The 14,630-nt window shown below is 40.0% G+C and overlaps 1 protein-coding gene across 3 annotated transcripts in view; it reads right to left on the bottom strand.

Moving 5' to 3' along the window:
- The window catches only part of PAMR1 (peptidase domain containing associated with muscle regeneration 1), a 51,155-nt gene that overhangs the window by 4,534 nt on the left and 31,991 nt on the right, over positions 1-14,630 (bottom strand). For 2 of the 3 annotated variants that reach the window (XM_009324662.1, XM_009324665.1), the window contains 2 exons: positions 3,059-3,271; positions 1,390-1,456 (listed from right to left, as the gene is read on the bottom strand). In XM_009324662.1, coding sequence (XP_009322937.1) covers positions 1,390-1,456; positions 3,059-3,271 — 280 coding nt within the window. Of the gene's footprint in view, positions 1-1,389; positions 1,457-3,058; positions 3,272-5,927; positions 6,099-14,630 lie in introns of all 3 variants that reach the window. The other variant, XM_009324663.1, reaches the window with a different exon arrangement.

Below are 14,630 nucleotides of genomic sequence, written 5' to 3'. Positions count from 1 at the left end.
CTTGAGATTTCTGGTACTGCCTGCATCCAGAAAAGCCATAAGAATCATTTTTCGCATGGTAATTCCATTTTTGATCACAGAGAGACACAGACTGCCTCTGCCATATAGAATCTGTGAGGCAATACGTAACAGCACTCAAGGAAAGTAAAGTTATTAAGAACAAGATCAATGGCAAGTTTCTTGTATTTTGGAAGAAGGATGAGAGCTGCTGTGGTCATGTTTAGACTGCCAGGGTCCCATTCCCTACTCACATGTGATGTTGCAATATTGCATAATCCACACTTTGCCCCACTATTAATCTATGAAATGGAGATCCTACTTCAAGGGATAAAAACAGTCCACGAACATGAGATGCCATCATGATGCTATGGAGATGGGGGCATGTATGCGCTCTCATACACCTGGTGTTAATATCTGAAACATTTAGCATAAAAAAAACTGTGTTCAAAAGTGAATTGGAAATCTAAGCAAGAAAAATCCCCTGATGGCTACTAAAGCCTCCTGATGGCTTCTCAGGGCCATCTCTACAATCATACATCACAAAGCTGGAGAGTGGGAGAGTATTTGGGAACATGCTTGCCTTCTTCCTAAAGTCTTCTCTAGGCATCTGCTACTGGCCATTGCCAGAGATGGGATTTGGCTTGAGCTGCACCTTTATTCTGACCTGGTATGGCTGTTCTTAAGACCAAAGATGAGGACAGTTCTTGCCCTGCATCTAAAAATAAATTAATCGTATACTGCAAAAAAAAACCCTGAAATGAGGAATGACTCATTGGACAAAAATGAACTTGGACAAAAATGAACTTGAACATTGCAGCGTAACTGTTTCAGATTGGGCTTATTTCAAGAAATCAGCAGAAGGGTAAGCCCAGACAAGGTCTGATCTTTCATTCCTTCCTCCCCTCCTACTCTACTTCCTCCTCTCCCCCATGCCCACCCCAAACTCAACTTTATATCAATTGTACTATATTGCTTTGGATGGTGAACCTTAATGGGAGCAGATTACATTGCTATACCCACTTCTCCCCTTGTGCTCTCCCCACTCATTTCTTCACTAAGACGGCATGAGTTCGTTATTTTAAGACACAGTAGCCCCAAGGAGCTATTCTCAGACTGTTCTCATAGCCTGTCACAAGCTTGCAAGCCTAATTCCGGTATCGTCCAGTAGTTTGCACATCTCTAGCTGTGCATTTCTTCCTGGCTGCCTCCAGCAGCTTGCAAACCTGTGCTTAATCAGACCTCCCCTCCCAGCAGCTCTCATTGCTCAGTTATCAGTGGAGTTGTAGGAATGGTTGCTCAGGCAGACTAAACACACAGGGTGGAAAGGAGAGGAGGGGAAAAGCAATCACATTTTTTCTTTAAACTGTAGTTGAGATATTGCATTCTCACCTTGACTGAACCTGCACTGGAAGCACTTTCTGTCTCACCAGGTCAGAGATCTTTGGCTCTCTGCAGGCTAGAAAACATATAATGTTGCACAGTACTTTTCCACATTCACAGCTCAAGTGTTATGGTTCATACTCATTTCCACGCTTTCCTCTCACTAGCTATAGTGGACTGGATTAAGAAAAGAGGCAGTAAGTTACATGCATTAAAATAAAGATAGGCCCTAACACCTAAAGCTTTGGAAAAATACTTCCCCACACATCGCCAGATCTATTCCATTTACAATGGTGGAAGCAATTGAACGTCTTCTGCACTGGCGCTTTCAGCCATGGAGGAAGATTTGTCCATCAGTGTGTCTGAATGCCAGATTTACACCACCACAGCCGATGGTTTGGAATCTGAGCAAACTTTTGCAATAATGGAATTATATATAAAATACTTAATTTCCTTCTGTGTGGCCACACACAGCTAATCCCAGTGACTCGGCATACAGAGAAAGGCTGCAGGATGTTACAGACTTCTAAGAGTCTGTTTGCTTGTGCACCCATTGGAAGGAGCTGGAGATTCTGATTCAAAGGAACACCTCAGTTACCTGAATATGCACAAAATAACAGAAGGGAGATCCAGGATTTCTGATTTACTATAAGAGCAGGATAAAATATTCAGGTTTATCAGTTCAAGTAACTCTGCCAGGATCTCCTTCCTGGTGCGCACAGTGGAAGAAAGGGAATCTTGCAGGATGGATTTTATCTGTATGCCTGAGCACTTGTATTCTGTGGGATTTGACAATATCTAGCTCTTTGTGATTCCTGTATATATTAACCTTTATGTCACTATCAAAGTTAACATCAATAAAGACACTTTCCACAAATGATTATCATCAATAAAGATGCTTTCCACAGATTATTATACGCTTCAGGGAGAGAGTATTTCCATCTAAAATAACAGAATAAAGCAAATTCTACAGGGGACAGACATATTTCCTTATATTATCATTACTTCAGTTAAAAAAAAAATCCATTAAAATATGTGTCAAACAATTGCTTTGGGAAAATGAATTTGGCAGTTCCCCAGCCCAAATTCATTCATCCATTCACGGTTTCAGACAAGCTTAGAGTAGCTCCAGATCAACAGCATAATTCCCTTTCTAGCAAAGTATTTAAAGATGTGTTTCAGTGTTTTGATGAATACAGATAGTTTAAGCATGTCCTCAAGTGGTTTTCTGAACCAAGCCTTCAAGGCTGCAATCTACAGGCTTGGCCTTTTACACTCATGACTGGTCCCATTGACTTAAAAGGATTGTGAGAGGAGAGCTTGGCCCTATGACAGCAACTCTGATGAGACAATTATTTCCTTCTATTTCAATTCCCTCCTGATATTCTTTGATTTTGATCTTACACAGGTTTGATCCTAGAATGAGGGTAATAAGGGTCTTAGGGAACATTCCTTTCCATGTTTAAAGATGGAAACATCTTCTGGAATTGCTGGCATCTTCTCCGGCTGAGTTTAGCAGCCAGTAGAGCTGGCAAACTACCAATCTCAGTATCAGGTGTCAGTCAGACAGTTTATTGTTAGCAAAAATGATTGTTTGGTGAGTGTAAATTATATAAAACAAACTCCAGTAAAACCATAGCAGCTTTTGTGAGTTGTGGTAAGAAAGTTTGTAAACTACCTTTTATGCAGATTGGCTGCTTCCCTGACCATTCTCCATTGTCTTGGCAGGTCCTCTGTTCATTCCCACTAAGAACATACGAGTTGTTACAAAAGAAAGCAATGACTGTGCCAATTTTTGCATAGCGTCCATTCAAGAGGCCAGTGTCTTCTACTACTCTTCTGTAGCCATTGAGTGGGCCACCAGGATCTGAGCAGTTTTTTTCATCTAGAACTAATGATAGGGGAAAAAATAGTAACCATTTCATCAAGTTCAGAGCATTATTTTCACCCATCATATTGTTTGTCATTTCATTCAGATGTTACTACACAATCTACACTATATTACAGATGCCTTTGGGATCTGTGTCTTTGGAAAGATCAAATATTAAAGAAGAAATTATAATATACAGATGTCTGTTTATAATACACACTTTAGTCTTCACTGAAAGCATAAGATTCTCAAATTGTTAAAAAGACCTTAAAACGTATCTGACAATCCTGAAAAAGAACCTTGACTTTACATGATGTTAATGTCCCATTAACATTAACAGGGCTACTTAAAGAGCATAAAAGGATGCACTTAAACTATTTGCAGGAAACAGGCCCTTGGCATTCTTTTCCCTTTTCTGTACTTTCAGTACTTCACTGGACTTGGATAACAAAACTAGACTACTTAATTTTACTTTTATGTTTGGTTGCAGTTTGGTTCTTAGCACTGAGAGAGATATCTCAGTAATCCAGGGAAATACGGGAACTGAAAGAGAACATATATATATATATTTACTGATACTAAAAATTTAATATGGAAAGCTTACTCATGCTAGGTTCTGCCTATAAAACCTCTTTTACTTCCTCCTTCGCAATATTTTCCCCTTCTTTTTATGTGTTGCTGTGCTTTTTTCTCTCAATAAACTTAAATTTTTGGCCTAAATCTGGATGACAGTATTCCCTATGTGATGCTAATAAATGCTTTTCTCTGTATTTTTCACTCCTCTGCTCTTTCTATTTAGCAGCTGAAAAGGTACTTTTTTTTTCCCTTTGGATTTCATCTCAGTTTTCTTGTCAGGCTGACAGTAACATGCAATTCTGTTTAATTCCTCTGTCTGATGTCTCATTGCATGATAACCAGTGAACATCTAGTTTAGACAGCTAGTGTTAGTGCTGCTCTGCTTATGGAGGGCTGAGAAGACTAAGACATATCAATTGACCAGAAATGACCTGTTCATGTCATTGCTTCAGACTCGGCTACCTGCTGATCCTCACTTCACAAAAGCACCAACATATAACAAAGCACTTAAACATTTATGTAAATCCCTGTGGAATCAGCACAGTAACAGTGCATAGGTATGGCCCTGTCCTGTTCCCATATTTTCATTTCACCAGACAGCCCAGCTCAGCAAAGCATGTAAGCATGTAGCTAACCGTAACAGTACAAGTTCAATGAAGAGCATATGCTCTTAACATTGAGTATATAATTCAAGCTAAGCATTTATTTCAGTGCTTTCTTTAACAACATTGGATTTTAGCATATGCTGAAGGTTATGTATGTACTTAAATACTTTTCCACATGAGTCATATTCAGTAAACAAAGAGGACGTCTGAACTTCCTCTCAACCAGGAGAAAGGGAGAAACAGAGCCCTGTCTCCTTTTAATTTGGCTCCATTGTTCTTTGTACCTCACAGGCTCTCTCACTTGTGAACCCCAGATGACTGATAACTTGATAGCAGCTAAAGACTACAGGGAATCACCCACAGTATAATGCTTTATTTGCAAGTTGCTTTCTGCACTGATCTAGCCTAGTGGCATTCATCTGATGAGTAGAGTGCATGTTTCCAAATGTACCTAAGCTTGGCCAAATAAGTCAATGAAGGTCTTCTCTTATTTCATCCTATGCCTATCAGTAACTTGAACGATAATTCTCTTCTTCCCTAAGCTCAGGGTTATGACTTTTTTGATGGATGAAAACCAAACAGAAAACATCTGCAAAGGAGAGACCAAAATTATACCACCTAGCACTTCAGTAACAGCCAAGTCTAGAGACAGATCTTTCAGTAGATTTTTAGCCAGGGACATCATGCAGCAGGGACTTTACCACAATCCTGATATTACATTTACTGCAACTGGAGACGTTCTCTCTAGATAGAAGAATGCCTATTGCTTGCTCTTTCAGATGAACTTATATACAGCTTTTTCACAACACTCCCCCCAAAATTTACATTGTTTGGACAACACACTTGTAAAAGCACTTTTCCAATTGATACAAATTATTCTGGAATATGGAAATAAAATTGTGCAATACAAAACAATTAAAGAAAAATTAAAAGTCTCTTTGGATGAGAAGAAGGGGCCTGGAATTTCCCAGCTGAATCAATATGAATGGTAGGCATGCCAACTTGCACAGCCAGAATGAATGGAAGTTTCTCTTTTATCAATTTTTCTCTAGGATGGGAATTCTGTTGAAATAAGTCTAGTCTTCATGCAGTAAGCCCCTAATCACCTCCACAGAGTGCACCAGACTTCTGCAGAGAAGGTATCAGAGGTACATAGTAATATAAGTAGCTATCCATTGTTGCACAATGTCCCTCACTTGGTTTTGGTCCTAGACATTTTCAGTCTGTGTGTAAGAAGGATGTATGCCTAAAGTCTTGGAGGAAATTATTTTTCAGTCATTTGATGTTTCAGTCAGACCTTTATATAGGCAAGTCTTGCAGGCTTGGGCTCCAGCAGAGTAAAATAAGAATCTCTACTGCTTCTTAAAGACAGGAAAACAGAACATCATGTTAAGCCATGGATCTACCAAATTTCAAGTGAGATTTGGATAGTCTAGTTTCATGTGAATACATTGGCTGAAACATTTGATAAGAATCAAAACTTAAAGTGACCTTACCACATTCAGGATGATGTGTTGACCAAATCCCATCAAGCTGACAGTAGGCAACACGGCTGCCTTTTAAGCTGTAACCTGCGTTGCACTTGAAGTAAACCTGGGCCCCGTATTTAAAGTCATCTCCTTCCACAATACCATGAGCGGGAGCACCTGGAGTCCTACACATCACCACTGACAGTTCAGATATTTCAAAAAAATCCACTTTATTACAAAAACAGGACTGTGTTAGGATGATTCTTTATTTTAGAACATTGAAAAACCAATTAAAATGGGCACAGGAGTCAAAATTACAAGACAGGTATATGCCAATCTTTAGAAAGTTGTTTAGATGTCAGTTCTACACACACTTACATATATGCCACTTTTCAAAACATATCTAGATCCATTCAGTTCAATGGGATGACTCAGAAGTGTGAAGTGATCTTGTGCATAAGTGTTTGTATCGTTAGGGCTCATTTGCTCAAAATATTAGTACTTGAAGCACTTTCCATCTTAACAGTGTTTTGAATGAACTACCATGCTTGGTCAAGAAAAAATTTAGATCCTTAAAAGCCTTATATTGAAATTCTAAATTCCTCTTTCCATTTTTATGTAGTTTTTCAGATAACCTCACTGAAATATTAAAGCATCATTATTTGTGTAGGTCAAACATTATCATAATGATATTAAAAAGGTACCTTGATATTTACCAAACTGTGATATTTACCCTTTCCACGGGGTTTGCTCTGTAGGGGAAAATACTTACAGACAATGGTCTCTTTAACTACTGCAAGTAGTAAATATTAGATTAAACATCGTAAGCAAGATTTCTCTGAGAGCATCAAACCAGCCATACTAAATCAGAACAAAGGTCCGTCCAGCACAGAAACCTATCTTCAATGGTGGTAAACAGTAGATTTGATGGGAAGAATATAAAAACATAGCAACCATACAGAATACTTTCCTGGCATATTCTGGCAGTATATGTAGTTCAGTATATACCTGAACTACAATGGTATTTCTGGTATAACATAGCCTGGTGATTTTTTCTAACATTAATTTGTCTGAGTTATTCCTAAACTCAACTACATACTTGGTGTCCACAATATCCTGTGGAAATGAGTTCTACATACTAAATGTTCTGTGAAAAATACACTGCCTTCTTTGGTTTGGTTTCTAGCCAGCTGAAAATTTCATTTGGTGCCCTGCTTTCTCCGTTATGAGAGACAGAGAACATCCATGCCCTATTCACCTTCTCCAAGTCACTTTATAAGACCAATTTTCTGTATGTAGAAATTATATATATGTATTTCTGTATGTAGAAATTATGGCAATGTAGGAAACACAATTTTTAGTATGCATTTCTCTGTGTGTCTCTGGCTTTGCCTGGCCATTCATTGTGGAAAACTGCACAGGAAAGGATTCAGTGCAAGATTTAGATATGTGTATGGGTTTTTTACCTGGGAGCTGTGGTACTCCACTGAAGATAGATAGATGAATGCTAAAGAGATCATCCCTACTTTATGCTTTTAGAATTTGACTTTTTCTGTTTTGCCTCGTAGCTAGTTGCTTACTAACCTACAGCCAAATTTTGATCCTTACACTTCCAGAGGAAAAACTTTTCTAAGGCCTCAGCCCTGTAATCCTTACACAGAACACACATGAATGCATCTATTTATATGGATTGTGGACCATCCAATTATTCACGTAAGGAAGAGATTCTTGAGTAACAGTCCTAAAGCAGCAGCATTTGCAAGAACAAGGCTCCACAGAAATTCCCCTCATTTTATGGATTACTACAAACATCAAACAATGAGTCAGCAGAATCATTTGTGCACTAGTAAGCACAAGTCTTAGAAAGAAAAACCGTCTAACATTTAAGCATTTGAGAAAGGCCCAGACTCACTGCTCCAAATCACAACACATCCAGTTAGGGGAGCTCAACATTTCCTCTTGGCTGCAAGTGTTCTGCATCAGTGTCATCTTTAGTGAGAGAATAATGATAAAAATTCAACAAAATTCATTCCTAGCCCTTGACGTTTCTCATGTGAAATATAGGCACACATACATATACGTGCATATATAGATGCATATGTGTATACACAAGCACATACATAAATAAAAGGGAAATAATGGGAGCATAGATTTTCTAGGTGTTTTAAATTCTCAGAACACTTGTCTTCCCAGTCATGATCTGTGTATTCCCAGTCACTCCCTCCATATCTTTCTCTTTACAGCAATTCATTTCACTATATTTATATTTCTCTCTTTCAATGTAAAGTCACACTCAGCTTGTCAAATGCGAAAATAAGGTGATGAGAAACATCTGTGCACCACTCAGAGTTCTCCTTTTTATCACAAATACAGGTTTTCTGTTTTGCTTGTGGTCCAGTTCAGCTGTGCAGAACAAATGTTTTGATGCTTTTGTGTTCTAGGTCCATCCTGGCAAAAATGTCACCAAGCTACACTTACTTTTTTTTCCACAAACTATAAGTATTTGTTCTTGTTCAGTCTCCTAAGTGATTAAGATATTTAGTTTCTAGTCCTTTTGATTTGCTCTGGTTGCCAGACTTTCTTTAGATTCTCTGTGCCAGTGTGACCCAGCTGGAACAACTCTGGTTTTATTTATGATGTAAATTCAGTGCTTCGTGCACAGATTCATTTAGTACTGGAACTGTGACCTGGAGTAGAGGATATGGAGGCAGAAGGTCATGAGATCTAATCATAGCTATAAAACTGTAGCCATGGGTAAGTTGCTTCATCTGCTGTACCTAACAAATGAGAGCACCCCTTTCTCACAGGGATATTATAAGCATTAGCTCATACCCATTTGTGTCACAGAGTCACCATGGGGTTTCTCTAATGGCAAAACAGCTAAGTATTATTAATAGACGTGTCCCTTTTGTTACCCATGCCTTTTTCTACTGGTTGTCTGTTCTCTTGTACCACAGGATCTTTCCTCATGGTCTGTCCTATTCTTTAAACTTCGCCACTGGAGGCACAGCTGCTCATTTTTTCTTTGGATCATTTTATAAGTTCATTCTTTCTCTCTACAAATTAAATGTGTTTTGGAATCCTGAGATGTTCCCTGCATCTCAGTACCATACCTGAGCTTTCTGTTTTCAGCTATATTATCTAGCCTGAAAGTCACATACAGTTACTTTAGTACCTGCCTCTAGTGCTTTGGTTTCAGCTCTATAGCTTTTTTCCCTCTTCAGTTTGACTTGCCTTTTATCCTGTTCATCTAATATGTTTCAGGCAGCTCTTCTGCACCTTTTCCCTTTACTTGTGAACACTTCAGACAATGAAGTTTTGAACAGTTATTGTGAAGGGAATCCTAGCCCCTGTGTGCTTCATCCTATTCTCTCTTATCTTTTTGTGGATAGCTTCCCATCAAGAGTGTGAATTTGACTGGTTCCTACATCTTTCAGAATGTGCAGTATACTCCATTGAATTTTAGGACAGCCTCCTTTGTTTGAGATATTTTATTGAAGTCTTTCAACATTGTCTCCTGGTGTAAGACTATATCCAACTCTCCAACAGATGTTTCTCAGAAGTCAAAAAGAAAGGAAAAGAACATTTTGGAAATGTCATTCATACCTAGCTCTGTCCTTACACACACTAGCCATAAAATCCAACCACCTGAGCTGACCCAATTCTCTTCAGTTTCTAAGCTCTCTAAGATATTTATTTGATATGATTTCAGATTCCCTTGCCTAGGCAGGATGGGCCTGATCCTGCTATCTACTGAGTATTTCTGAACATCAGTCCTCCTTCTCTGCGTGGTCCAGCTTTCACAGTCATGCGGGCTGGATCCCCCTCACAGCCCTCACCTACCCACAGCCATCCCCATCCCACCTTGTATCCACCCCCAGCTATACCTGTGCCTGGTCTACCCTGACCGCTACAGCAGAGACGGGGCTGTGAGCCGTTTGGACAGCACTTCCTTAGGAAGCAGGTGGTGGGCTGCCCAGGAGCACTCCATGGGCTTGAACCATTCCTAGGCCACTAGTTAAACTGCTCTGCTCCATATGAAATAAATGATTCCTACTGCCCTGTGACTCTGGCTTCCTACCTGTAAGGTGTCTTAGATGATGTGTCATTTGTGCTGTGTTTGGCTATAGCATTACTTGTCCGTAGCAAAATGAGGGAGGAAGGAGTAGGAAAATCTGTCTTGATAACCCATGGGAGGACTTTCTCACTGACACAGCAGTGGTTAAAGAACTGGCATCCATAGGTCTTATCCTACTTAAAGGCCTTATCAACATTTCCCTAGTGTTAGTGCAATGCCCTCTGAATAGCAGTCACTGCCCAGCTTTTCACAAGATTAATACCTTACCTTTTCTCTCAGCGCACTTTGCAAAGCAGACAGAGGAAGAAGCAAAAGACAAGGTAGAGAGCTTCAGACAGAATTATCTATTAAATGTACCATGAAGTCAGAAATACTCACCCCAAACTGTAAGGTTTGAGACAACCCTGCCAAAATGGAACTAAGTGTCAGGATTTCAGGTTGCAGTGCTCGGTCTCTGCACCTTTCTCTCCACAAACAGAAGACCAAAGCCACCAGAAACCCACAAAATGGACTAGGTGGCTGCAAAATTCTACTATGAATGGTAATGGACAGCCAAATATGAAAGACATTCATTCAACATCTGCTAAAAAAAGCCTGAACAACCCAGAGACTCCATGAGGGTCAGGCTGATCCCATTCTTCATGTCATAGTGTCATCACACCTATAAAGATTCTGGTGAATTTATACCTAGAAAACAATAGGAAAACTGGAGAGATTTCAGGGAAAGGTGAAACTAATGTTAGGGAAATATAATCTTGAGAGTGACTAAGAGCTAAGAATGACCACCCTGGTCATGCAAAAGCTAAAAACTGCAATAATCTAAAAGCTAAAACCAGAAATGATACAGTAAAATGTTTAAAGGAAGACAAAGGTATATTCAGGCAGGATAAAATTAAGAACAGAAGAATTCTTACTCAAGAAAAACTCTATAAAAGTCTCCTTGACAAATGTTTGAAAGGCATGGTAGGATATAAGTGGAAATGATATGTCTCGTCATTTGAAAATTGAAACTCCAGCAAAAAAAAAAACTGGAACAGACTTTGGAGAGAACAGCGCGGCACTAGCAAGCCCATTCTGAGCTGAGAGATTTTTTTTGGTTTTAATTTTTCCGTATTTTGCTACACAATGCTGTTCCTGGGAAGTTCCACAATTAATCTATACAGGCATACAGGTAACCATTGTCACTTTAGGGTCTTGAGGCGAGTTTTGGCCTGATACAGCTCTGTACAGTTCATAAGAGAGCATAGTAGGAAGGTATAAAACAAGGTGGCTACAGGCACTTCTGGCAGAAATGCTCAATTGTGACAGCCCAGTTGTTAGAGAATAAAAACCAGAGCTGCCTCAAGTGTCTATATAACAAACTCACAGATTCCCGATAAAACTTATTACCCTTCTTGCCTCTTACTTTGGTGTCTTGGAAAAAAGAAAACAATATTTCTGTCCCATATGAAACATTAAAATGGCTCCACATTTTACAGACAACTTTCTGCAATCTGAAAAAAACTAGACTAGAGGAACAGTAAGTTCCTGAATTTTTAAGTAAAATGTTCCATTATTAATAATAACAGTGAAAATTCCTCTCCCTTTTAAATTATATGTAAGAGACATTCCTTAGATCTGAATTATCTGCCATTTAGAAATAGTTTTCATGCTCATTTTATCACCAGTGAGATAAATTAGATGATCTCTTGAGCTACACTTTTCTCTCTTCAATGTCCTTCAAATCCTGCCTGATGGAATTATCATTTGCTTTTGTCCCACGGTCCCTTCACTAAATGAACACCATTTTTTTCTGCTGCCTTCCTCTCACCCACTTCCTCGTTAAATAATATATATCCCCTCATACATATCATACATTATCTCTAAATTCTGCACAACCTTTCAATAATATATTGCATGCCTGAAATAAATCTCATTTCTCATTGCTGGTACTAATAAAAGGTTTACATTTCCATTTTTGTCTCCCCTGAAATATTAGGTGCAAGAACTTGTAATTGTAAGGAATTTTGTTTTTAATTTGCTTACAGGATTTTTTAATACTGTTACTGCTAAAGAAATTTATCTTGTTGCATATTCCCAAGTCAGAGTTTGGCTTTCAGGCTGACCTGTGCTAATGTATATAGCACATTTTGACTATCTAGTAGTGGCTCTGGGGAACATTTTTCTATGTACTTGTAATATTGCTTTCACATAAGGTGTGCGTGCTGGCATGCTTAGTGGAGGCCAAACACTGAAAATGGCCACAGAAACTGCACTTGATAACAAATAGGGGAGTAGAGCCGCTTCCGCTGTTATGAATCCTAGCATGTGTCTTCTGCAGCGAGAGCGAGTTACGGACTTGCTTTGGGACCCCAGGTGCCACCATCCTAGCCAAACCAGTCTAATGACTGTCAGAGAAAGCCTGATAAGAGACTGAAACTGAAGAAATTTAAATAACTATCCTCAGAAAGAGGACATTTTGTCAGGACGAAGCCTAAATTATATTCTTTTCTCCAGTGAATGCTATCATGACCCAGCATGCTGCTAAAAGCCACAGCAGCTCCTGAGCCAGAGAAATACTGCGCAGGGAACCTCAGCATCAGGATTTTTGATCCTGAGCTTTGGGGTTTCCTGGCTCCATAGCAGTGACTGGCAAGTGCTCTGGAGCCAGAGAACCTGGAAGCCCCAAAAATCACAGCTCCAAGATGCTGTTGCTGGAGGGAGCATAACATTTTTTTTTTCGCTCCGATTAAGAAAATAATAATAAAAAAAAAAATGCCAGCAGAAAATATAAATTTATTTTAAAATTTGCTGCTATGAAACCATTCTAATAGAAAACTCCCAACCAGCTCTACCTACATGCACCTCATGCAGCTCACTGATATTTGCAGTCGCTGCCTATAGCCAAGCCTGCTGAAGTCAATAGTGGTAAATCCCATCAGGTTCGTCTTTTGGCCTGCAAGTCTCTGATTTGATCAAATTATTTTTCTTGGTTTAACTTTTGTTTCGAGGGCAAGTCTGATTACATGAATTCCTGAGTATCATTATGTAACAGTTCTTAAAGCTTATAATCTCTGTATTTCCGAAGTTTTTTATAAAATTAGTGTCTGTCTCCGTTTTACTTCTGGGGAAGCTATAGCATGGAGATATCAAGTGATTTACCTGAAGGCAAACAGTGAGTGAGTGGCAGAGCTAGGAACAGTCCTGTCATCTCCTGATATTGTTACTACATTTACATTTAAACTGACCCAGCTTTGTGCAGAAATCAGGATTAAATAATTATACCATTATGTAATCCACACATTATTCTCAGCAGCAGTGTTTTGTACAAAGGTGATGGAGCCATATGGGAGCAGATAGTTCAGTGTGCCTGAATGCAAAGTACAGGAGTCAAGGAGGGAACCAGCCATGAACAGCTTAGCAGTTACTGCTGGGTATTGTGATGCCCTTTGCAAAGTCCTGTGAGTAAAGGTCTTTTCTGAATTCAGACTTACAGAATTTGTTGTCTTCACTCATGAGCTCTGTCAGTCCATGTAAATCTCTGATACCATTTATTCCTACATTATCCCTTCTCACCCCAGCGTGCATCCACAAAGTGAGGACGCCTCAGGTTCTCACAGGGTTTGCTGGCAGAAAAGAACAGATGTGGGGGAGGACCCAGATGGCTCTCCTGAGACATCATCCCTCTGCAGCTTGGCATAGCAGCCCAGAGACAGTTAATGCCTAACACATAAGCCCATGGAGACTAACTTTAGCCAAAAGCGTAAGGACACTGGCTGTCAAAATGTTTTTGGAATGGCTGTGTCCTCAAGGAGGGAATGAGGTGAGGGATTTCTGGAGGCTGTGGCTCAGAATGCTCAGGAGAACTGCTTTTTTATTCCTTCTCATAAGCAGTGAGCAGGGCTTTCAAGCAAGGATATGAGTTTGGCAATGGATTTGATGAAATAGTCCACCAGCATCAGGAGGCATCAGGCCATCCTGCCATCCTGAGGCAGTGTGGCTCTGCACTCTGCGCAGGGCTGCCAGACTTTGATAGGTCAGACACAGTATGAGGCAGGAGCCCTGACTCCAGACTTACGCTTTAGGAGTCCCAGTGTTCTTGTCTGGCTCCTGTCTGCCTTCAAGGTTCTCTGCATGCTGGAATCATGGGCATATCATAACTCTGCTGATAGCAACATTGGATTCATGAGGTTCTGCAGCACCTCAGAGAGCAAGCTGTGCTCTCTGGTGGGAACGTCCTTCTCTGTGACACTGTTGACACTCTCCCTGAGCCTGCAATCATTTCAGCACAGGCTTTGTTCCTACAAGGAGCTCAGTTCCTGATGGTATTTTTTGATGGTACTTACACTCAGGAAAGAGCCTGGCATCTTCTGATGCTGCTCTAAAGATCAACTCTCAGCTCAAGCTCTCTTGAATAAATTGTAGCAAACACTGTGGGATCCACCCTAAGGACATTAACCTTCTTGCCACAACCTCCCTGAACCTACCACTGCTCCTACGCTGGAGAGCGCTGGTGACTAGGAAGCCGCACACTGACAAGCAGCCCAGCTGTTCTCCTCCAGACCCTAGCAAGAGCTGGACGTGAATGAGAGCAGGAGAGGCTCGATGGCATTAGCTTTGCTATGTGATCATCATTCTTCCCCACAGCAGGAACAGACTGAAACAGGCTGAAC

The sequence above is a fragment of the Pygoscelis adeliae genome, unplaced genomic scaffold (assembly GCF_000699105.1).
Source record: "Pygoscelis adeliae isolate BGI_AS28 unplaced genomic scaffold, ASM69910v1 Scaffold225, whole genome shotgun sequence".
In the NCBI taxonomy this organism is placed as follows: Eukaryota; Metazoa; Chordata; class Aves; order Sphenisciformes; family Spheniscidae; genus Pygoscelis; species Pygoscelis adeliae.
Note: the sequence above shows the minus strand (reverse complement) of the source record. Positions and strands in the feature narration are given on the sequence as shown.